Genomic DNA, 21,282 nt, shown 5'->3' with positions numbered 1-21,282 from the left:
ACCCAGGCCTCCTCTGCCACCCATCACAGATGCGTGATGGGTGGCAGCAGCCCCTCTATGCTGTCTCCTGCTCCGCCCATCAGACGAGGACAGCCTGGAGGTTGCCCATCGGGCTCAGGGAAGCACAGGAGGAGGAGGAGGAGGAGGAGGAGGAGATGCCGGCAGAGCTGCTGGCTGTGGGGCAGAGGGGAGCAGTGCCCAAGCGGGCTCAGAGGAAGCCCCCTCCCCCTCAGAGGCAGAGGGGCAGGAGGATGCATTTCCCCCGGCCCTTCTGCTCTGCCCCCCCCCCCAAAAGGAAGAAGGGCCAAATGAAGAAAGTGGAGGGCAGAGTTCAAAAGATGGAGGAAAAAAATGAGGAAAGAGATCAGAAAACTGTGGATACTGACAACAAAGTGAGTGTGGTTGGTAATGGCAAGAGCGGAATATGGAAAGGGGAGATGGATGGATTGGAACTCTACTCCAGTCTTCAAAGCACAGAAGAAGGAGAGAGAGGAAAATTGACGGAGATAAGGAGAGAAATCTTCAGAGAAGCACCACCAAAGATAAGCTGATGGAAAGAGCAGATGCTGGGTTTCTAGCTTTTATGAGATACGAAAGGAACAACATGTTGCAAAGAGAAGTTCATACAAGATTTATTAAGAAAGTAACTAGAACATTAATGCTACAAATGGCAAGAGATATAAGACCGCACTATTACTGGAAAGATACAGGATGATGCAATGAAAATGTATAATAAAAACTAAGCTAAATTTAGTTTACTAGTAGTACGTATAAAATGAAGTGACAATAGCTATAGTTAAATAATGATTAATAATAATAATATATAGATATATTAGTTTGAGAATATGAAATTTTATACAAACAACACATGGAGATTATGAGAGGAGGTTTAAAAGCTTTATCTAGAATATGTTATAAAGATGTATTGTGATTGGATGATTTAATAGAATGTTATCATATAATTCTATTCTGGATTTTGAATATTATATATAAAAGGATGTAAAAACAATTATAGTCCAATTAAGGTTGAGATATAACAATTGTGATATACATGGATCCATGTGAATTTAAAACATGTGATTTGATATGAAAAGCAGGTGATGATTATGGAAGAGACGCACGGAAATACTCTAATCAACTGACACACTTTCTACAATTTGTAGTGGAAGATGGTTTTTTTTAAAAAAAATATTATTTTTTATGTTTGTTTGTCCTTGTTCTAAAATAAGTAAAAATTGTTTAATTAAAAAAAAAGGAAGAAGGGCCAGGCTGATCCCCCAGCGGCCTGTGAGGAGAGTCCTGGAGGAGGAAAAGGCCGCAGAGGGGCTGGGAGGAGAAGGGCCCACTCAAGGGAAGGGGCTGCCGACCTATGGCACCTCCATGGGCAGGGATCTCTACAGCGGCCCACACATTTGCCAGCTTCCAATAAGCGAAGGGCAACCTCGGGTGTTTCAATGAGGAGGAAGGGGAGGCTGTACGGAGGCCTCTGCTCACTGTTTCTTCTTCTGGAGAGTCCACTGCCCCTTGGCCACCGGCCCATTGGCAGACCAGGGTCTCCACAGGCCCAGAGTCCCGGCCCCGCTCTCCTCTGCCCACCTGGAGACCCCAAAGCACCCCAAGGGTTTGCAAGGGCAGCACCCCAGGCGCAGTGGGGGGCAGCAGCTGTGGCCCTGGGCAGCCACCCCCAACCAGCTCCCCACTGCAGCCCGGCCAAGCCTTCCTATGAAGCCGGACAGGTTCCCCACAGAAGTGGGCCTTCCAGGGGGGCCTCTGGGCAGCTGTCGGGTCTTGACATTTCCTGGCATGAAACTGATATATATATACATATACTGTTTTTATTGTGTTTTTAATGGGGGCCTTGAATGCTAGCAGCATGTTCCCCTGTGCTTAGCTGGCGGCTGCCACCAGGAGCTTTTCAGAGGAAAAGAGGAAGAGCCGCCTTCCCAAAAGCTCTTTGCCAAAGCGGCTCCTTAGTGGGCAGACGCTTCCCAACCCCAGGCGGAAAAAGAACTCAGCAAAAATCACCTTGGCCCAAGAAAGTTCTCGGCAGGAGAACCACTGAAAACCACTGAGACCCTCAGGCCTCGGGTGGGACCCCACCTGGCGCCCTCCAGCTCTGCTCCAGGCAGGTGGAGGTGCCATGAGGCAGAGACGGGAGCCCTGCAGCCGTTGGCTTTAAAGGGGAAGAAGAGGGGTGGGCAGAGCAGGAGGGTCCCGGTGCCAGGGCCAGCGAGGTCTGCAGCTGGGCTTCTCAGCTGCCCCTCAGAGGAAGCAGGGACTCCGCACAGCCCCCAAGAAGGGCAGCCACCGCAGGGGGAGCCCTGGGATCCCTGCCAAGGATGAGCAGGAAGGAAGGAAGCAGCCGAGTTTGAATTTCAGAAACCAGCCCGGATTAGCCACACTTGGGTGCCCCGGCTCACTCAGGCGGCAAGAGCAGAAGCAGCCCCAGCCGGCCGGCCAAAGGAAAGGCTGAGCCTCGCTGGGCAGGAGACGCGCTGGCAGAACCCTCCGGGTGGCCCTCCAGGCGATGCAGGAATCCCCGGGGAGGAGATGGGCATGCCTGGCAGAGGGGAGACCAGCCCCCCCACACACAACAGCCTGGCCCCTGGCCCCTGAGCCGTCTCCCCCCACCCCAGGCCCTCTCAAGACCCGATGGCTCTCCGGCTCTGCTCCCCAGAGACCCCGTTCTGTGGGTCTCCAACCCGCTCCCCCCATTTGTGCAAGGCCAGGAACACGGCATTCCCCCAGCGGCTGGATGGGTGAGACGATGGGTGAAATTGGCATTTTTCTAGCGCTGAATCCGGGTTTTAAAGTGGCCGGAGACCCTGAGCTCCCACCCTCTTTTTCCTTCTATCAGGCGGGGTCCGGTTCTGAGCTCCCAACGTCTAACGTCTTGATTTTTAAAGGTTTTGTGGCTGTTCTCTTGTGTAACGCACAGCCGCCTTTCTGTTCCAAGCTTTTTCCTCTGACTGACTTACGACCTCAGAATTCCTATTATTTTATGGCAGAAAAGAGAGCCTAAATTCAATAAATTCAATAAATGACCACACGATTCTATGGGGGAAGCAGAGAAGCTGCTTGGAGTTGAGATGATGGGTTCTCTTCTCCCTTAAATTGAGACCCCTGGCCTCGGGAGGAATCACGCATGTGCCCTTTGCACATGCTTGGGAGCCCATTCAGTGGAGTCCAGAGGCAAAGCAGTGGCTGTTGGGATGCCACAGAACTTGCACACACACAGCCCAGCCCAGCAGACCCTCACTCTGCCCGTTTGTCCCCAGCGCCTCTTGCTCTCTCCAACAGCCTCAAGGCAGCTGGGGGTCCCTAAAGTGCAGAAAACCAGCTGCCCCACTTAGCGCAGCCCACCTGCAAGGGGGCTCCGAGGGCTCCTCCCTAAGCCCACTTGGGCGACCCTCAGGAGGGACCAGGACTCTGAGCCAGGGCGCCTCCTGCAGGGCTCCCAACCACAACCCCAGCCCACCCGAGAGAAAGCAGCCACGGCTCTCTCCCACAGCAGGCCTGGGCAAGGGGGCCGGTCCCCTGAGCTTGCGGCAGGCCCCATCCTCGCCTGCCCCCCCTCCCAAGGCCCAGGCAGCCTCTGTCCCCGAGGGAGCCCCGATTCCTGTCCGGGACGGCAAGATCCCCTGGCAGCCGCCAGGAGAAACGGAGCCAGGAGGGCAGCGGCTCCCGCCCCGCCACCCGTGCCCGAGAGAGGCCCAGCAGGGCTGCGATGGGGAGGGGCGAAAAGGGGTGTCCGGCCGGGGCTCTCCGAAGGGCCCGAAACCCTCCCCCCCCTGCAGTCGGCCCTTTGGCGGCGCCGGGACAGCCGGACGGCCCGTTTGTCCGGCGCTGGCGCTGGCGCTCCGCTCTACGGGAGGCTGCGCGGCTGGCCGCCTTCCCCGCTAAGCCCCGGAGGGAGGCGGCGAGGCGAGGGGCGGCGTTGCCTGCGCCGAGCGAAGCCGCCCGCCCGCCCGCTTGACGCTGCCGCCCTGCCTGCCGAGAAGCCCCTGCGTCAGCAGCAGCGGCAGCAGCGGCCGCGGTGGTGGCGGCGGCGGCGGAGTGAAGGACAAAAGGATGCGAGAGCCGCCCGGGCGGCTGCTACCTGCGCCAATCCCAGGAGCCGCGAGGGGGGGCCGCTGCCAGGCGCGACGCCGGCTTAGGATGGTCCGGGGCTCTGCCGCTGCCGCCCCCGCTCGCCCGCCTCCGCCTCCGCCTCCCGCAGCAGTCGCCGGGCTCCGCTGAAAGCTGCAGGCGCGGCGGGTTGCAGGTGCCGCAGCTCCCCGCTCGCCGCCTCGCCCGGGACTCCCGCTCGCCGCCCCTGGCCGCCCCGGCCCCCCCGCCCTAGGCGCTGCGCCCCGCCGGCCAGGCAGCGAGGCGCGGGCGAGAGGGAGCCGCCGCCGCCGCCGCCGCCGCGCCGGCCATGGAGCTGCGTCCCCCGCAGCGCCCCCACCGCCGCCGCCACCGCTCTCGCCGCCGCCAGCCCTTGTCCCGCCGCCCAAGGACGCGCCCGCACAGCGTCGGCGCCGCTCGCCCGGGCGCCCAGCGCGGAGTGCCGCGGCGGCCGCCCGCCCCGCCAGCCCCTCGGGAGGCCTGACTCGGGCCTCGGGCGACCCGCCACCGCCTCCGGCCGGCCAGCCCCCGCCCGCCGGCCGCTGCGCCCCGTCCCTCCCCCCCGATGGAGAACGGCAGCGGCGGCGGCGGCGGCGGCTCCCTGGTCCAGCCGGGCTAAGGCGGGAGGGCGGCTCGCCCCGCCGTCGGCTCCGAGTCCCCCGCTATGGTGAAGAATGCTGGCGCCGCACCATGAAGCTCCTGCGGCAGGCTCCTCCGCAGCCCGCCCGGAACGCCGCCCCGCTCGCCTGCCTAGCCTACCTCGTGGCGCAAGCGTGGCTGGTGGCGTGCGCCGTGGCGGCCAGGCCCGGGCCGCAGAGCTGCCCCTCCGTCTGCTCCTGCAGTAACCAGCTGAGCAAGGTGGTCTGCACGCGGCGCGGGCTGGCCGAGGTGCCCCCCGGCATCCCCTCCGGCACGCGCTACCTGAACCTGATGGAGAACGGCATCAAGGTGATCCAGGCGGACACCTTCCGCCACCTGCACCACCTGGAGGTGCTCCAGCTGGGGCGCAACGCCATCCGGCAGATCGAGGTGGGGGCCTTCAACGGGCTGGCCAGCCTGAACACCCTGGAGCTCTTCGACAACTGGCTGACGGTGGTGCCCAGCGGGGCCTTCGAGTACCTCTCCAAGCTGCGGGAGCTCTGGCTGCGCAACAACCCCATCGAGAGCATCTCGTCCTACGCCTTCAACCGCGTCCCCTCCCTCATGCGCCTGGACCTGGGCGAGCTCAAGAAGCTCAAGTACATCTCCGAGGGGGCCTTCGAGGGGCTCTACAACCTCAAGTACCTGAACCTGGGCATGTGCGCCATCCGGGAGATGCCCAACCTCTCCCCTCTGGTGGGGCTGGAGGAGCTGGAGATGTCCGGCAACACCTTCCTGGCCATTAAGCCCGGGGCCTTCCACGGACTGAAGTCGCTCAAAAAGCTGTGGATTATGAGCGCCCAGATCGGCGCCATTGAGCGCAACGCCTTCGACGACCTGACGGCGCTGGTGGAGCTCAACCTGGCGCACAACAACCTCACCTCTCTGCCCCACGACCTCTTCGCCCCTCTGAGGTACCTGGTGGAGCTGCACTTGCACCACAACCCCTGGAACTGCGACTGCGACATCTTGTGGCTGTCTTGGTGGCTCCGGGAGTATATCCCCACCAACTCCTCTTGCTGCGGGCGCTGCCACGCCCCCACGCACATGCGGGGAAAGTTCCTGGTGGAAGTGGACCAGACGGCCTTCCAGTGCTCGGCCCCCTTCATCCTGGACGCCCCTCGGGACCTCAACATCTCCGAGGGGAGGGTGGCCGAGCTCAAGTGCCGGACCCCGGCCATGTCCTCCGTGCGGTGGCTGCTGCCCAACGGGACGGTGCTGAGCCACGCCTCCAACCACCCCCGAATCTCCGTCCTCAACGACGGCACCCTGAACTTCTCCCAGGTCCTCCTCACGGACACGGGGACGTACACCTGCATGGTGACCAACGTGGCAGGGCACTCCAACGCCTCGGCCTACCTCAACGTGAGCACGGCTGAGCTCAACACGTCCAACTACAGCTTCTTCACCACGGTCACGGTGGAGACCACGGAGACGTCGCCCGAGAACCTCTTCCCCAAGTTCACCAAGCCGGTGCCGACCGCCTCCACGGGCTACCAGCCGGCCTACACCACCACCACCACCGTGCTCGTCCAGACGACCAAGACGCCCCGGCAGGACGCCACCCTGGACGGCAACGACAAGATGCAGACCAGCCTGGACGAGGTGATGAAGACCACCAAGATCATCATCGGCTGCTTTGTGGCCGTGACCCTTCTGGCGGCGGCCATGCTGGTCGCCTTTTACAAACTCCGCAAGCGCCATCAGCAGAGGAGTACGGTGGGGGCCGCCAGGACCGTGGAAATCATACAGGTGGACGAAGACATTCCGGCCTCGGCGGGGGCAGCGCCCACCACCGCCACCACCGCCACCCCTTCGACCGCGTCCGGCCTGTCAGGTGAGGGGGCAGTTGCGCTGCCGGCTATTCATGACCACTACAACACTTACAAACCCTCCCAGGGGGCCCACTGGACAGAGAACTGTTTGGGGAACTCCCTGCACCCCACGGTCACGACCATTGCCGAGCCGTATATAATACAGACCCACCCCAAGGAGAAGGTGCAGGAAACGCAGATCTGACTCCTTCCCCCCCCCTCCCCGCCATTATTAAATAAATGCAATAGGATGCACAACAGACAAAACCAACTTTCCTACCCAGTGGGAGGAGGGCAGTCCCTCCCCTGTCCCCCCCCCCCCTGTATATGCTTCTATATTAAGTCTTGGGCTGGAAGAAGCAGCAGATTCTATTAAAATGTAAAGAAAAGCCTATTTTCTAACTTGTTAGCTGTACTGGGAAGGAAGCGTAACTCCGAGTGGTCCCCCCCCCCTCCCTTCCCCAGGGACAGAGGCATAGATCCCCCCCCCCCTGGGGAGTTCCGGCAGCATCAAACCTATTTAAAGCAAAAACATAAACAGCCTGGCTCCCAAAGACAGTGGCGGAGAAAACAGAAAATTTCAGAACCAAGGAACGGTTTTGGGGGTGGGAGGGGGGAGGGGGGAGGCAGGGGGGGGGTGGGAGTTGTCCTTTTTAGAAGATGTTACTTAGAATGCAGTAAAAACAAACCGGTTTCTATAGAGACGCTCTTTTCTTAAAGCCTTGGAAAAAAGCCGTCTCCATATTTGCAGTTATCTTATTTCAAAAAGAGAAAAAAGGGTGGGGGGAGGGTGGGGGAGGTGCACTGAGGGTTTGTACTGTGCCAAATGTTACAAATGCAATAAAAAGGTCATTTTTATTTATTTCGTTTTTTAAAGACAGTTACCGGAAGGGAATTCAATACTTGTATCAAATTGAAAAAAAACAAAAATTAAACCAGCGAGATTCATTGCTCTGTCCTCTCTCAGTGAGGATTTGGGGGGGGGAGGTATTGGGGGGGGGTGTTTCTGAGCTGCCTGCTTGCTCTCCCTCTAGAATAGGTGGAAGGAAGGACGAGGGGCTGCTGGGGGCCCAGGCCGGCCGCGGCTTCTCTCTCTCTCTCTCTCTCCCAAGCTCTGCGCCGCATTCCTGCGGTCCTGTCCTCTGGGTTAACCCTCTCGGGGTGCAGGGCCTGGTGCAGCAGCCCCTTCTGGCTGGCAGAGGAGCAGGAGGACGCCCCCTCCCCACAGAGAGGCCAGGGAGGCCCGTCCGGTGGGTGGCCGCCCGCTGTATGATCCAGGCCCCCCCTCCTTCCCCCCCTGGGCCACTCCCCCCTCCCCCCTCCAGCTGCTGCCGCTCTGCCCCTCCCCTCCCTCTGAGGGCACAAGCCCTCTCTGTCTGCTCCCCCACAGGGTGGGCAATTCGCCCGCCCCCGTCCCATCACATCCTCTGCTGGGGAGGGGCAGGCTCAGCCTCCAGGGCTATGAAACCCCCCATTGTCCTGTGCCTGGCTCTCTTGGGCCTGGGGGGGGGGAGGCGGGGATCGGGGCCATCCATCATCGGAGAGGGGAAGGCAGGCAGAGGGAGGGAGGGAGGGAGCGCTGGCCCCAGAGCCAGAAGAGCTGGAACTCAGAGACAACCGGGCGTTTGTATTTTAATGAATATTGTCGAGGTTTTTAAGGATGCCCTGTCTCTATAAAGAGTTGCCTCCAATGCCAAGGGTGGGGGAAGGGTGAGGGCAGCTCCAGCCCCAAAATTTTGGGACCCCGAAACTGCCTGGCTAGGCTGAAGGGCAGAGCCCCCCCCCAGGACAGGGCAAGCGAGCAGGGAGGGGCCCCCTCCTCCAGTACAGGTCAAGCCAAAGGTCAAGGAAGCCCCAGGGACTTAAGTCCCAAATTGGCTACTTCTTAGCTATTTCAAGTGCAGTGGCTGTGGGGGGGGGACCCAGGAGGGTAAGGAAGCCCCCTCCCCTCCCGAGAAGAAGCCCCCTCCCTCCATGCATCCAGAGAGAAGGTAGTCACACACACCTCCTCGGGACTTCCTGGAAAGGGGGCCTCGTGGCTGGCCTCCTGGTCTCTTGGGGGGGGGGTTTCCCCATAGGAGCTATCTCCAGCCTTTGATCAGGACAGCCCCCCAAGGGGAGGGGGTCTTTGGAGGCCTTGGGCCCACAGGGCAGTGCCACAGGTGCCAGTCGAGAGGAAGAGGCCTCCAGCTGAGCTGGCTGGTCAGGAAGGAGGGGGGGATAGGGCTGTTTCCCAGAGGGCCCAGATCTTGGGGTGCAGTTCTCGTTGTGGCCAGATGGCTGGCCCAGGAGAGAGAGTCCCCAGAAGGCCCAACTCTCCGGGGGGCCCACATCTGCAGCGGCCTCTCCCCCCTGGCACGGCCCACCGGCTCTGCAGGGCTGGGGAGAAATCCCACCCACCCACCCACCCCCCGCTTGGGCCAAGCCAGGGCTGGCTGCTCTCCGCACTCGGCCTCCTCCCTCCGGCCTCAGGGCCCCTCCCCAAAGAGGATGGTCAGTTGGGTCTGCGGCACCTCTTTGGGCCCCCTCCCCTTCCTCCCCTTCCTCCCCCTGCTTAGCGACTTGGGGTTGGGTCTCCAGCCCTTGCTCCCTCCCTCTGCCCCACCAGGTGACCGTTTGAGGGGCTGGGGGTGAGGGGGCTTTCCTGAAGAGAGGCAGGAGGCCAGAGGAGGGCAGAGAGAGCGGAGAGGGTCTCCTGCCAGCCCCTACAAAGGGCCGGAAGCGGCCAAGCCAAGGCTTCCCCTCCCCTGGGAGCTGACTCTGCAGCTGACTGCTGGGGCCCAGGGAGGGGAGGGGGGCCAGCTGCCACAGCATCCGACTCAGTGGCTGCCACCGCTGCTGCCGGGCATCCAGGCAGCACAGAAGGCAGAGGGAGAGGGGGCCCCTCTCAGGCCGGAGAGTCAAGGGGGCCGGAGCCTGAACAGGGGAAGCAGCCCAAGGATATCCCCTCTCCCCCACACAAGAGGCACTGTGGGGGCCCAGGAGGTTGTGTGGAGGCAGGGGGCAGAAGGGCACAGGTGGGCAAAGGCTGTTGTGGATGTGGGGGGGGGCAGGGCCCCACCCGCCCCCAACCTCCCCTTGGGCACAGGCTCTGCTCTTCCTGGCTGGCTTGGCTCATCGCCCCACCAAAACCCCCCTGCAAAACACAATATCACAACAAACCTCAAACCCATTAATAATAATTATAATCAGCACCACTAAAACAGTAAAAGGAGAAAAGGAATCGTGCTCCAGATTAATGGTTAGCAGATTCAAACAGGTAATTAAGCCACTGCAATTAGATGATAACTAAAGGGGCACCTTGGCAGGGGGTGTCGATTCCCCCGGAAGAGTCCTGCAGCCCCCCCCCCGGGCCAATCCCCCCCCCCCCAGGAGGGCCACCATGGCAGCTCAGCGCAAAAGGGCACAAATTCCCAGGCCCCTGGGGAGGAGCCCCAGAATCCCTTCCCTTTCTGCTGCTTCCCTGCACCCCCCCTCCAAGCCTCAGTTGACGGGTGGGGGGGGAGGTAGGGAGTTCCTTGGTCTGGCCAGCCATGCTGCAGCATCCCCCAAAGGACCAGTCCGGCCCTTGACCCCGAAATGGGGGGCCAAGGGGGGCAGCCTGCCTTGGTCCCCTCTCCCACTGCACCCTCTTGGCAAAAGCGAGGGGGGCTGGACGGCTTCCCCCCCTCCCGGCCCAACTGACACGGCAGCCAGTCAAGAAGCACGAGATACCTTTAAACTCTGATCTACTGTTTTTAATCTCCGTGTTTTATGGCGTTCAGTATTTTTTTAACATCACCATCCCTGAGGCTTCACTTCAGGATTTACTGCTGACAGAGGCCCGGAGGATCCCTGCTGGGCAGGACCGATGCCCCCCCCCCCCACAGCACGGGCAGGAGAGACAGACAGGCAGCCCCCCCCCACCCCCGGCAGGCAACTGCTTGAAATCCATATCCCCTTCCCCCAAATTGGCCTCGAATGCGCTGAGGAGCCACTGGAGAAAAGTGACCTCAAAACAGCCCCCCCCCCCCCCGAAGGTTGGCAGCTGCATCAGCTAAAGCCAACGGAAGGGCCAGGCTGCCCTGGGCCGAGAGGGGCTCCCCTGCTCGGACCTCCCCTGGGGGCCCCCGCAGGAAGCCCCCTCCTCTTCCCCACAGGACCGAGGGGAGTGGCGGCCACAGGCGCTCCAGGCCAAGCGAGGGAGGGGGCCAAGGGGTCAGCTGGGCAGCCTCTGCTAGAGCCACCCAGCCGGCACAGCTCTCTTGCAGGGGGCAGCCGGGGTCGGCTTTTGGTGGCCTGAGCCCCCTCCCCAGGAAGGCCCAGGGCTGCAGAGCCATGCTGGAGGAGGCCCAGGGACCCTCTGGGGGCCTCGTGGCCTGGGAGGGGGGGGGAACCCACAAGGGGCGGTTTGAAGGAAACAAACCCCTTGACGGCTTCCCCCACGGGCTCCTCCCACCCCTCCCTCGGGGGACCAGCAGCCCAGGAAGCTATGGAAGGCAGGAAAAGCCCCCCCAGCCCTCCCCAGCCCTGCCCCCCTCCCATTTTGGAGGATCTCAACCCCCCCGCCCCCCCTCCACCTCAGCTCTGTCCTCAGGCTTCCTGCTGATGACCAAGTGCCTGCAGGCATCCCTTTCCTGCCAGTGAGTCAGTCCTCCTTCGCCCGTCTTCCTTCCTGGCCCCTTCTGTCTTCCTCCTCCCCTTCTGCTCCGGCTTCATCTAAAGGACCCCTCCCCACTTCTCCCCTGGGGGGGGGGGACTCTCTCTCTCTCTCTCCTGGAACGAGTGGGCAGAGACACTCGCTTAGAGACGGCCATTTTCCTTGCATCCGTCATAACAGATGCCATGCTGCCCACGACCCTTCTACCCTCCCTGGCACATCCCGCCCTCTCCCTCCCCAGCAGGCGCCCCCCCCTCCATGTGCCTCCCCTGCACTCTCCGGGGTCTCACCGACAGTCCTCTGCTTCCTCAGCCAACCCCCCCTCCCCTCCCCCAGGCCACTCTCTCATCCCAGGTGGGCTGAAGCAGGCAAGACGGCAGCCACTGGCAGGGCAGGCAGGCAGGCTGTGGCGGGCGGGCGGGGGGGGGGGGGGACGGGTGCTCCTAAGGGAGGGGACAGCCTCAGAATGACAGCGGCTGCACCGCCAGCTCTCTAGCTTAGTTCCGAAGGAGCCTCCTCCAGAGGTGGGACCCTCCCCACTCTGCCCTCTCCCAAGCCAGGGATTTAACCCAAAGACTGAAGGAGGAAGCGGGGTCTTTGCCGGCTCCTGCAAAAGCTGTCAATGAACCCAAATGCCCCACTGGGGTTTTGGCTTCACAAAGAAGTGGGAGAAGCCCAGCTGCCTTTTCTCCCAGCCAGGAGGGCTCGGGGCAGGGTCCCAAGGCAGCACCTCTCCCTGCTAGTCCCTGGCAACCCTCTGCAGGGCTGTCCCCTGCCTCCGCCCCCACCCCTTTTCCCCGGGAGCCCCAGCCAGCCCAAGACTTGGGAAGGGGCTCCCCAAAATAGGAAGGCCTATCGCTTGGACAGGCCCCCCGGAGTCCCTCCCGGTCCCTGGATTTTCATCCCTGCAGTCCCGCCTGTCCTGAGTCCGGAAGGGGAAAGGAGAAGCCCTGGGGGGAATGAAGGGAGGGGGCCCTTAGCACGCTCTCTCTCGGCTTCCTTGCGGCCATTTCATTATCCCAACTATGGGAGACCCCCCTCCCTCAGACTGATGCCGCTTCTCACTTGGGGTAATGAAAGCCTGCAAGAAAACCGCCCAGCTGAGAGGTCAATTACGCAGCCCCCATCCTCCAGGAGGGCCTTCGCCCCTCCTTTCCCCTGAGGAAAACATCTGTCTTTTCCACTAGCCCCCAGCCCCCCCCCTGTCCACTGAACCCCCTCTCAATTTCCTTTCATGACGGACTTGGGCTCTTTCTTCCAGTGGGCACAGCTGCCTCTTGGGGAGGGGGTCCCTCTGGGGAGGGGGTCAGGAGGGATGGCAATGCCCACTTATCTGCCAAGCAGTGGGGAACCCTGCCACGCACACACGGGTGTGGGGCTGGACTGGGAGACCCCCAGTGCCCCTTTCAGCCCTTTGATTCCCTGGTTCTGCCTGGCCCCCAAATCCCCCAGGCAAGCCAGCCCCCCACCCAGGCGCTTTTGGCCTCTGAACTGGCTGCCCTGCTGGGGGTCTCCAAGGGCCTGCAGTTCCATCAAAGGGCTCCGAAAGTTCTGGGGGGGAGGGTCCCCACTATCCGGCCGCCTGGTGATTTGATTGATTGATTTGATTGATTGATTACATTTGTATGCCGCCCTTTTCCCCTCTGCTCTGCAAACCCCCAGAAGGCCTCTGGGCAGCCTCCTCAAGGCCAGTGGCTCTGGGCGCCCGGCCGGCCGTTTCCCCCAGATGATCCTTCGGCTGCAAACATAACAATGATCCCCCCTCCCCGATGATTTGCCCAACCTCCAGTAGGTTCCTTCTAAAAATAGCCGCCTTGCCTGCCACCAATGGAGCCACCGGCTCTATTTGTGGCATCGCTTGAAGCCAGAGGAAGGCGGCGGTGGCTCTGGGCTTGTGGGGAACAGCCGGGCTAGAGGCTGCCCCGCGTCCCCTTTGGCCTGGAGCTGGTGCCACCCCCCTGGGGAAGGTCCAGGCCCCCTCGCAGAGGAGAGGCACAAGCCTCGGCCAGGTTCAAGAGAGGCCCGGGGTCTTCCGTGCGCCTTGGAGACGGAATCCAGAGGGCAGGAGGAAATGCGGGAGCCGCTGGGCCCATGGCTGTCCGTGCGAGGAAGGACTGGAGCCAGGGAGCTGCCCCTTCCCTGCCTTCCCCCGCTCCCTGGGTCAGCAGGGAATCACGGGGGAGGGAGGGAGGAGGGGCTCCCCCTGGCTGAAAGGAGGTGGGAGCCCCCTTCCCTAAGTGAGCAGCCATGCCAGAGACCCCCCCCCCTACAGCTCTTCCCCTACACACCCCCAGTGCCAGCCCATGGAGGGCCCTCAGCCAGAGGCCTCTAAAGTGAGCCTAGCGTGGGGACCGTGTGGGGCACCGGCCCAAGGTTCAGCTATCCAGGGAGAATCCAGAGCAGGAGGTCAGCAGGACCCTCTTCTCCTTCACACAGCAGGCTGAGCTCCGGAAGCCTCCTCACGGAGCCGCTGCTGCTGGTGGTGGTGGTGGTGGAGGGCCTCAGCAGAGCCCCACAGGTGTGGGAGAAGCCCGCCTTTCCTCCCTCCTCCCCAGCGAGAAGGACCTGCCCTGCCTTCCGGGAGCAGCAGCCGGAGGAAAGGAAGGCAGGCAAGGCAAGCAGGCAGCGGGGGGGGGGGGGGGGGCGCTCAGGTGGGACACGCCCACTGGAGGCCAAGGCCGGTGGCAGGGGTCAGAGCGCCCTTGCCAGGGGGGCAGGAGTGGCTGTGCAGAAACCCTGCCTGCCCAGCACCGCCACTCCCTGCCCAGACTAGGCCGTGGCTTCTGGAGACCGCTGACCTGAGGCCCTCTGGGCCCCACCCCAGCTGGGATGCTCAAGGCAAGAGGAGAGGGGCCCTTCCTTCTTGCAGCCCCTCCTCCCTGGCCTGGGGGCCGGTGGGCTCTTGAGGGGTCCCACTCAGGCCCCCTTCGGCTGGCGCTCTCCTCACCTGCCTCGGGAGGCCTGGAGAAGCCCTGAAACAGGGGGGGGGGCAGGGAGTTTGGGGTTTCCATCCAGCCCCCCCCCGCCCCACAGGCCCCACCCAGCAGAGGGAGGGAGGGAGGGACCGGAAGGAGCAGGGATGCCATGGGACGCCTGGGGAGGCCCTGAGAGTCCCCCCCTGATAGCGAAAAGGAGCCTGAAATGACTTCAAGCGGGAGAAACTGCCGAAAAGGCCGAAGGCTGCGTCCTCCTCCTCCTCCTCGCTTTCTCCACCAGCCGTTTCTGAATCGGTGGAAGGTGAAGAGCGGAATCAGACTTGCCAGTGAGATTGTCATCATTATCGCCTCTTGCTGGTGAAAGCCAGGGGGGAGGGGGAGCTGGGGGGGGGGTCTCCTTCCCCAGTGAAAGGCTCCCAGGGGGAGGGGGAGGGAGCTCAAGGGGGCGGGGGGAGGGCATTGGGAGCAGGAGGGCTGTCCGAGGCTGGAGGGGGAATGGAAAGGCTTTATTTTATTTGTTTCTAACCAGCCTTCATTCTTTTTACAAATAACTCAAGGCGTGGCCAACACCCCTCCCTCCCCCCCTCCCTCCCCCCCTCCTCATTTCCACCACCACCTGCCCCCTCTAGGCGGAACCTGGTTGGCTCTCTTGGCTACGGCGGAACCTGAACTCACGATCATCCGATTTGTGGCCTGGTGCCTTACCCACTAGACCTGACTGCCCCTCTCCCTCTTCCTAGAGCACACAAGGGTCTCCCCCTCAAACTCATTTTACAAAGACCCCCCTGTTCACGCAGGCATCTCCTTCCAACTCCTTATGTGGCTCCCCTCGGCCAACGACGACGCTGGGCGGCAAACTGGGATTCAAGGATGCTGGAAGTAAACCAGGGTTTCCAACGGCCGAACCCCCCCACCCCCCCTCCCGTCAGCAGCTGAGCCCCCTCCTGCCATCCCCTCCCAGGGAAAGCGCCAGGCCAGCCAGTCGGCCCAGAGGGAGGAGAACAGAGCAATGGGAAAACGGCCGCTCCGACTCAGCAAAGGGGGGAGAGAATCGGGGGGGGGGGGGATTGGAGGCTGTGGGGGGGGGGGAGCCACAGGTGGGGAGGGGAGAAGAAAAGGATGGAGAGAGGGAGAGGGCGCCTTGACCTGCCAGCAGAGGGAACGGACGATCCGGCCGCTCGGAGGACCGAAGACCACGGAAGGAAGGAAAGGTGGGCCAGGAGGAGAGTTTGTGTGGCACAAAACATTTTTTTTTCTTGGCCTGCCAAGATGCTCAGACTGAGAGCAGCAGAAGGCAGGGAGGGGGCTGCGCGAGGGGCCTCCGGCCACACCCTGGGGGAATTAACCCCAAAGGGAGGGAAATGGGGAGGAGGCAGCCAAATAGGGAGATCCTCCAGGCCCCCCCAAAGGAGACAGAAACCCAGGGGTCAATATGGAAGGGGCTCCCGGATGGGGGCGAGGGGGGGGGGGGGCGAGGGAGGACCCAGGAAGCATCTGGGACAGGAGGGAGGGGGGCAAAGCGGGCCAGGCCTTTGGGAGAAGAGGGCCAAAGAAATGGGGAGGGGCAAGCAAGGGCCCCACTTGCCCTACTTTCTCCCCCTTCCCTTTAGGCGAGGTTCCCGGTCTGGCGGTTCCCTCCTTTCTGTGCTGTGCAGAAGGGAAGGGGGGGGGTGGCAGGGGGGCTGCAACCTCTCACGGGTCCACACAACAGCCCCTCCCCCCACACACACAATGTCACGTGTAACTCTGTGCAGCTCAGCCCCTGGACGGACTCCCCCTTCCCTGCCCTTTCGAAACCAGAAAGCAGGTTCTGGGGGTCTGAAAAGCACGCAAGACCCCTCCCTACTCAATCACCCTTTGGGATTTGCTGGGCTGTTCTTGCTCTGGTCAGCCGCAGGGGACCCTCTCCCAGGACTGACACCCCCCCCAGTGGCCATGGGGAGAGGGACGCACTTGCCCCACGCCCAGAAGTCTGCTCCCTACTCACTGGCCCTAAGAGGTCAATCCAAAGAGCCACGGGCCAGCCGGCAGCCTGCGAGGGCATCTTTGGCTGTGCCTGCCCGGCCCCAGCCCTGAGCCCCAGCCCTGGCCACTCACGGGGCTCCCTGGGGCCCACAGGCAGGGGAGTGGCAGCCAGCTGCCCCTCTGGGCCCGTTGTCCGAAGCAGGGAGCCTCAGCAGGATCCGAGCCGCCGCTCCGGCCTCCTGCAATGTCAGTGCAGGCCACTTGTGGGACGGGGTGCGACGGTGGCAGAATGAAGGCCCCAGCCGACTAGCCAGGGGATGCCACACGCCTGGCACCTGCGCCCAGTCCTTCTGCAGACGGCAGCCAAGGGCAGAGACCCCTGCGGTCCAAGGCTGGAGGCAGAAAGAGCTGGGAAGGCCTCCATCACAGAGGCCCCCACTGGGCCAGGCACACACACACACACACACACACACACACACACACACACACACACACGGTGTCGGGGCCTCCCGAGCGCATCAAGACGGAGCAGGGAAAGGCAGCCAAGGTGCCAGGTGGGCAGGAGGCAAAGTCGCAGAGACGCAGGAAGGCCGCCTGTCCTACCTCTCGCTGCAGCACCAGCTCTTTCGTGAACAGCATGGCTTCTTCGCTGAAGGGCTCCCCTTCCTGGACCAGGCCTGGCAGGTTCCGGGCTCCACGGGGACACTCAATGCCTAAGAGGGAGAGCGAGACCTCGGTCACCCACAGCCATCCCGCCGTTTGCAGCCCCCTCCCCCCCGACATCAGGAGGCGTTTCCCCCAGATGGGCCACACAAAGCCCACGGCCGCCCAGATGCTTAGAGACCAGGAACACAAGAACCAGCCCCCAGACTCCTTTGCTCCTCCAGCCTCCCCCCATGCCCACTGCGCTCCCCAAGGGCAGAGAGGGTCGCTCTCAGGCCACTGGAGGACACCCAGCCAGCCCTCCCACCACACTGAAGAATCCCGAGCACACAGTGGGTGAGGGAGGACACACAAGACGGCAGAACCGGGGCCAAAAGTTCTGGCTTCCACAGAGTCAGATGGAAACCACTGAACTAAATGCGAGAAAAATGCAGAAATAATGATAAGCGCTCAATTTATCATTAGTCTGCGCAGAAGGAAACCCCGACTCAGAAACTCCCGATCAGCCACCAAAGGCGAAGGCAGCCGGTTTGCAGCAATGGGCGTTTCCGAATCCTTGAAAGCGACTGCTGTGCATGGAGGGCAGGGACTCTTCCCTCCCCTGGCTAAGGAGGACGGAGACTCCTAGGGCAGAGAGGCCAGGAGGGAAGGGAAGGGGATGGGCAGAGGACCGGTTTTCTCCCAAGGGCACAGAAGGGTCCCGGGGGGGGAGGGGGGGCGCTCTGGGCCCAGCTAGTCCACCTGCTTGGGTTTGATTGACGGCACTATAGCAAGGCCTTGCCATGTCCTTGAGTAACCTGTGCTCTTCCCATGCCGCACGGCCACCACCATGGCTATCACAGAGGGCACCAGGACACGCGGCCTCCTTTCCATCTCCTGGCTCTCCTCCTTCGGCTCCCCTCCTCCCTCCTCCACTGATGCAGAGGCCGGGGGGGGGGCAGGGGGGGGGCGGAGGTTGAGTGCCTCCTGCTTCTGCCTTGGCCCTGGGTGACACCAGAGGAGGGCGGACTTCCTTGTGAAGGGAGGCCGCACCACAGAAGCAGCAGTTGCCCTGGAGGGCTGGAGCAGAGGCTGAGACCCTGAAGGAAGGAAGCCAGGCCAGGCAGCCAGAGGAGGAGGAGGAGGAGGAGGAGGCAGCCGGGGCAGAAGGGGAGAGTCACTAGATTCAAAACCACCTGGCAGCCCCCAGGGCACCTGCAGCTCCTTTGCGGGGGGGGGGGCTGTGTCTGACCAGGAGCCGACCGGTCAGTTCTGCATGGGACTGAAGAGTGCAGGGTGGGCCAGTTCCATCTTGGACTTCGAGAAGGAAAAGTGGACTCTCCAATGCTGGAAAGTCAATGCGTCTAGGGGGTTTTAAAAGTGATTTCCTTGAGAAGAGTTTTGGACGCACTGGGCCCTCCGAGAACGCTTGGAAAGAGACGAACACAGGATTCCCTACATCGGCAACTTAAGAAACGGGAAGAGTTTAAAAGCCCCTGTGATTTCCCCCCTTGGTATAACTTTGTTTTTGTTCCAAATTATGATGTGCATTGAGACGATTCTGGGAAGCAGCCTTGCATTTGAAGACCTCGACGTGGACCTCCTGGCGCCTGTCATCTTTCGAGGAGCTCCGGGGCTCCACTGAGCCCGGTCGGTGGTGGCTAAGAGGAGAGTCCCAGGTAACTGGAAAATCAGCCCATCTCCTGACTGGGAGGAAGAGGCCCAGGACGCCGGCTGAAAGGTGGGTTGAAAAGGCTTCTCCGAGAGAGCAGGGACGCCTGTCAGTCCTCTGCCATCTAAAATCTAATCAGAATTCCCTCTGCCTCTTAATGACTATTAATGAAGTTATTAATTGACGCCTGGAGAAGCAGAGGAGCCCCACAGCACTGCATTCCCCCCCCCCCCCGGACTTTAGCAAGGCAGTTTAACTCTCCTGAACCTCCTCAGGCTGCTGGCACAGATGCCCCAGGACCCTGGGCCTAACGCTTGGCTGAAGGCAGGACCTTTCACACGTGAAGAAGAAGCATCCCCACAATCTATTGGGAAAGGTAAAATCACATAAACTTAGTCTAGGAAAACAGGCTTAACCCCCCCCCCCCCCGTTCCAATCTTCCAGAACCGCCTTGAGGTTGTCTTTTCTTCCCTTGTGGAAGCGAGGAGGGTTCAGCCAAATCACCAGCTGCTTCCCAGGGCACCTTGGGATGCCAGTCGCTTGCCCCGGGATTCTCATTCGAAGAAAACAGGCCTTCTGCCCACCCAGACTCTCTTCACCCCCCCCAACCCCCTTGACCCTTCTTCCTTTGGGGAAGAGGCAGCAGAGGGGACCGAACCCCAAAGGGGGGATCCGAAGCTGTCCGAAGAGGCCCCTTCTGCCAACCTCAGGGCCAAATCCCAGGTTCCTCTCCTTGTCTGCCTTTCTATGGGCACCCATTTTATCCTCCTCCACCAAATGGGAGGCCGAGGGGGCTGGATAACTCCCTCCAAAAGGGGGGCAAACGTTGAAATAAAGTTTCAAAATAAAGATGCAGCCTGACAAGGGACTGGATGTGGCTGGGGTGGCCGAGAGGGGACTCCAGGCCACGGAGGGACCTGGCGGCATAGATGGGCAGCAGCTTGGAGTGGAAGCCACCCCCCCCTCTGGTCAAGGGCCCTACAGAAACCCCCACGTGCATCTAGAGGAGGCAACATGCTCTACTCCACTGCAAAGACGACAACCGAAAGACTTCCGAAGTCGGCTACACAAAGTGGCTGGGAAGCCGGAGAAAAGGTGGAGTCTGCAGCCCCAAAGGGGCTTTTTTCAAGAGGCAACTGAAGATGTTTCGCTTCTCATCCAAGAAGCTTCTTCAGTTCCGCCCGAGCTTTTTGAGAATTTAAAAAAAAACCCACCACCCAGAAAGTCCAGTTGCCCCTTGAAACAACTGGGACGACCGTGACCTGGACGACTGAGAACCTCCATAGACCGGAGTCTGCAGGTTTCCCCTGACCTCTTCTCACCCAGCCTCCAGTTAACAGAGTAACAAAGCTGGAAGGGACCTCGGAGGTCTTCTAGTCCAACCGCTGCTCAAGCAGGAGTCCCCCCACCACTCCGGCTGTCCAGTCCAGTCTAAAAGCTCCATGGCTGGGGCTTCTGGAGGCAACTTCCATCCCACGGGCAGATGGTTCTCACAGTCAGGAGGAAATTTCTCAATTCCAGGTTGCTTCCCTCCTTGGTTAGTTTCCACCCATTGCTTCTTCTCCTGCCCTCAGGTGCCTTGGAGAATAGGTTGAGCCCCTCTTCTCTGTGGCAGCCCCTGAGATGCTGGAACTCTGCTATGATGTCTCCCCTTAATTCTTCTTTTCACTAGACACACCCAGTTCCTGCAACTGTTCTTCCAGTCCCCTCATCGTCTTTGTTGCTCTTCTCTGCACTAGAGTCTCATCATCTTTTTTACACCGTGGCAACCAAAACTGAATGCTGTATTCCAAGTGTGGCCTTACCAAATTCTGTCCCAGAGTTTCGGCTGCCTAGGACTCTGTGGGCTTATTTGGGAAGCTGCAGCACACGGCTGGCCCCTATTCAGCCACCGTCTCCTGGGGCTCCGAGCTCCTTCTGTCTCCAAGGCTGCTGCTGCTGCTGTTGAGCCAGGGGCCACCTATTCTGTACCTGTACCTGCTTTGTTCTCCTAGCCCGGGCTCTTCTCTTGCCACTGAAGGGCCCTTTCCTGGACGGTGCCCTGCGTCCTTCTGGGTCTCGAGCCCGTCTTCTGAAGGGTCGGCTATTCCCCCCAGCTGGGTCTCGTCTGCAATGTTCAGTTGGCCTCCCCCACTGTGTCCCTCCTCCCCCTCTCCTTGCAGCTTTTATCACCTTATTTTGGGGGGATTTCCACTGGCTTTAGGGCATTTTTCAGGATGTGGTCGAAGCCACCCAGGCTGCCTCCAGAAGGGCCACGGATGGCACTGGGCTGTCCGGCAGCCAGCCAGAGCCCAGGCACAGGGGAGGGGGGAGGCTCCTCTTCCGCCCCTCTCCCTGGACCAGAGGAGAAACTGGAGCGAGAGAGGAAAGCGCTTGGTGCGGCAGAAACGCGGCACATCCGGCCCTGCCACAGATTCTCCCCCCTGGAGAGAGCTGCCTTTTGCCTACGAGGCTCTTCAGCATCCTGCGAGGAGCTGGCACCAGGCAGCGCACGCCCCGCTCGCTCCGGCTGCTCCCTGCCAGGAGGAAGTGCTGATGCGGCAGCAGCGGGAAACTGCTGGCCACAGGAACAGCCCCCCCTCCCTCCCCCCCTCCCTCCCCCTTTGCCCCAGGGAGCCTCGAGCAGCCCAGGAGGGGCAGGCAGCTGGGGGGCAGCTCCATCTCACCGATTCGGGGGGGGGGGGCAAACTAATCCCCCCCCAGCTCCAGCAGGCACGCTGCCCCCTGCCTCAAGATTTTTCGGGGGAGGGGGCTGCTGGGATGCAGAAGGCGGGAAGAGTGGGGAAAGGATCCCAATGCCCCCCCCCAAGAGCCTCCCTGCTTCCTTGGGGGGGGGGGGTGAACTCTCTGGGTCGGCAGACTGAGCCG

General features: G+C 61.5%; 2 protein-coding genes across 2 annotated transcripts in view; one reads left to right on the top strand and one right to left on the bottom strand.

The window, feature by feature from the left end:
* The window catches only part of SND1 (staphylococcal nuclease and tudor domain containing 1), a 66,385-nt gene that overhangs the window by 5,706 nt on the left and 39,397 nt on the right, over nt 1-21,282 (bottom strand). Inside the window, exon 16 of the mRNA XM_032220676.1 lies at nt 16,704-16,813. Coding sequence (XP_032076567.1) covers nt 16,704-16,813 — 110 coding nt within the window. The remainder of the gene's footprint in view (nt 1-16,703; nt 16,814-21,282) is intronic.
* LRRC4 (leucine rich repeat containing 4) lies at nt 4,684-8,967 on the top strand. The gene has a single exon (XM_032220677.1). It carries the CDS (start codon nt 4,798-4,800, stop codon nt 6,763-6,765), a length of 1,968 nt encoding a protein of 655 aa, XP_032076568.1. The 5' UTR covers nt 4,684-4,797; the 3' UTR covers nt 6,766-8,967.

The sequence above is a fragment of the Thamnophis elegans genome, chromosome 7, assembly GCF_009769535.1.
Source record: "Thamnophis elegans isolate rThaEle1 chromosome 7, rThaEle1.pri, whole genome shotgun sequence".
Classification (NCBI taxonomy): domain Eukaryota; kingdom Metazoa; phylum Chordata; class Lepidosauria; order Squamata; family Colubridae; genus Thamnophis; species Thamnophis elegans.
This window is presented reverse-complemented; position numbering and strand designations above follow the sequence as displayed.

What these genes read in the sequence shown, in the direction of transcription:
- LRRC4 (XM_032220677.1), top strand. Translation starts at nt 4,798, where the DNA reads ATGAAGCTCCTGCGGCAGGCTCCTCCGCAGCCCGCCCGGAACGCCGCC.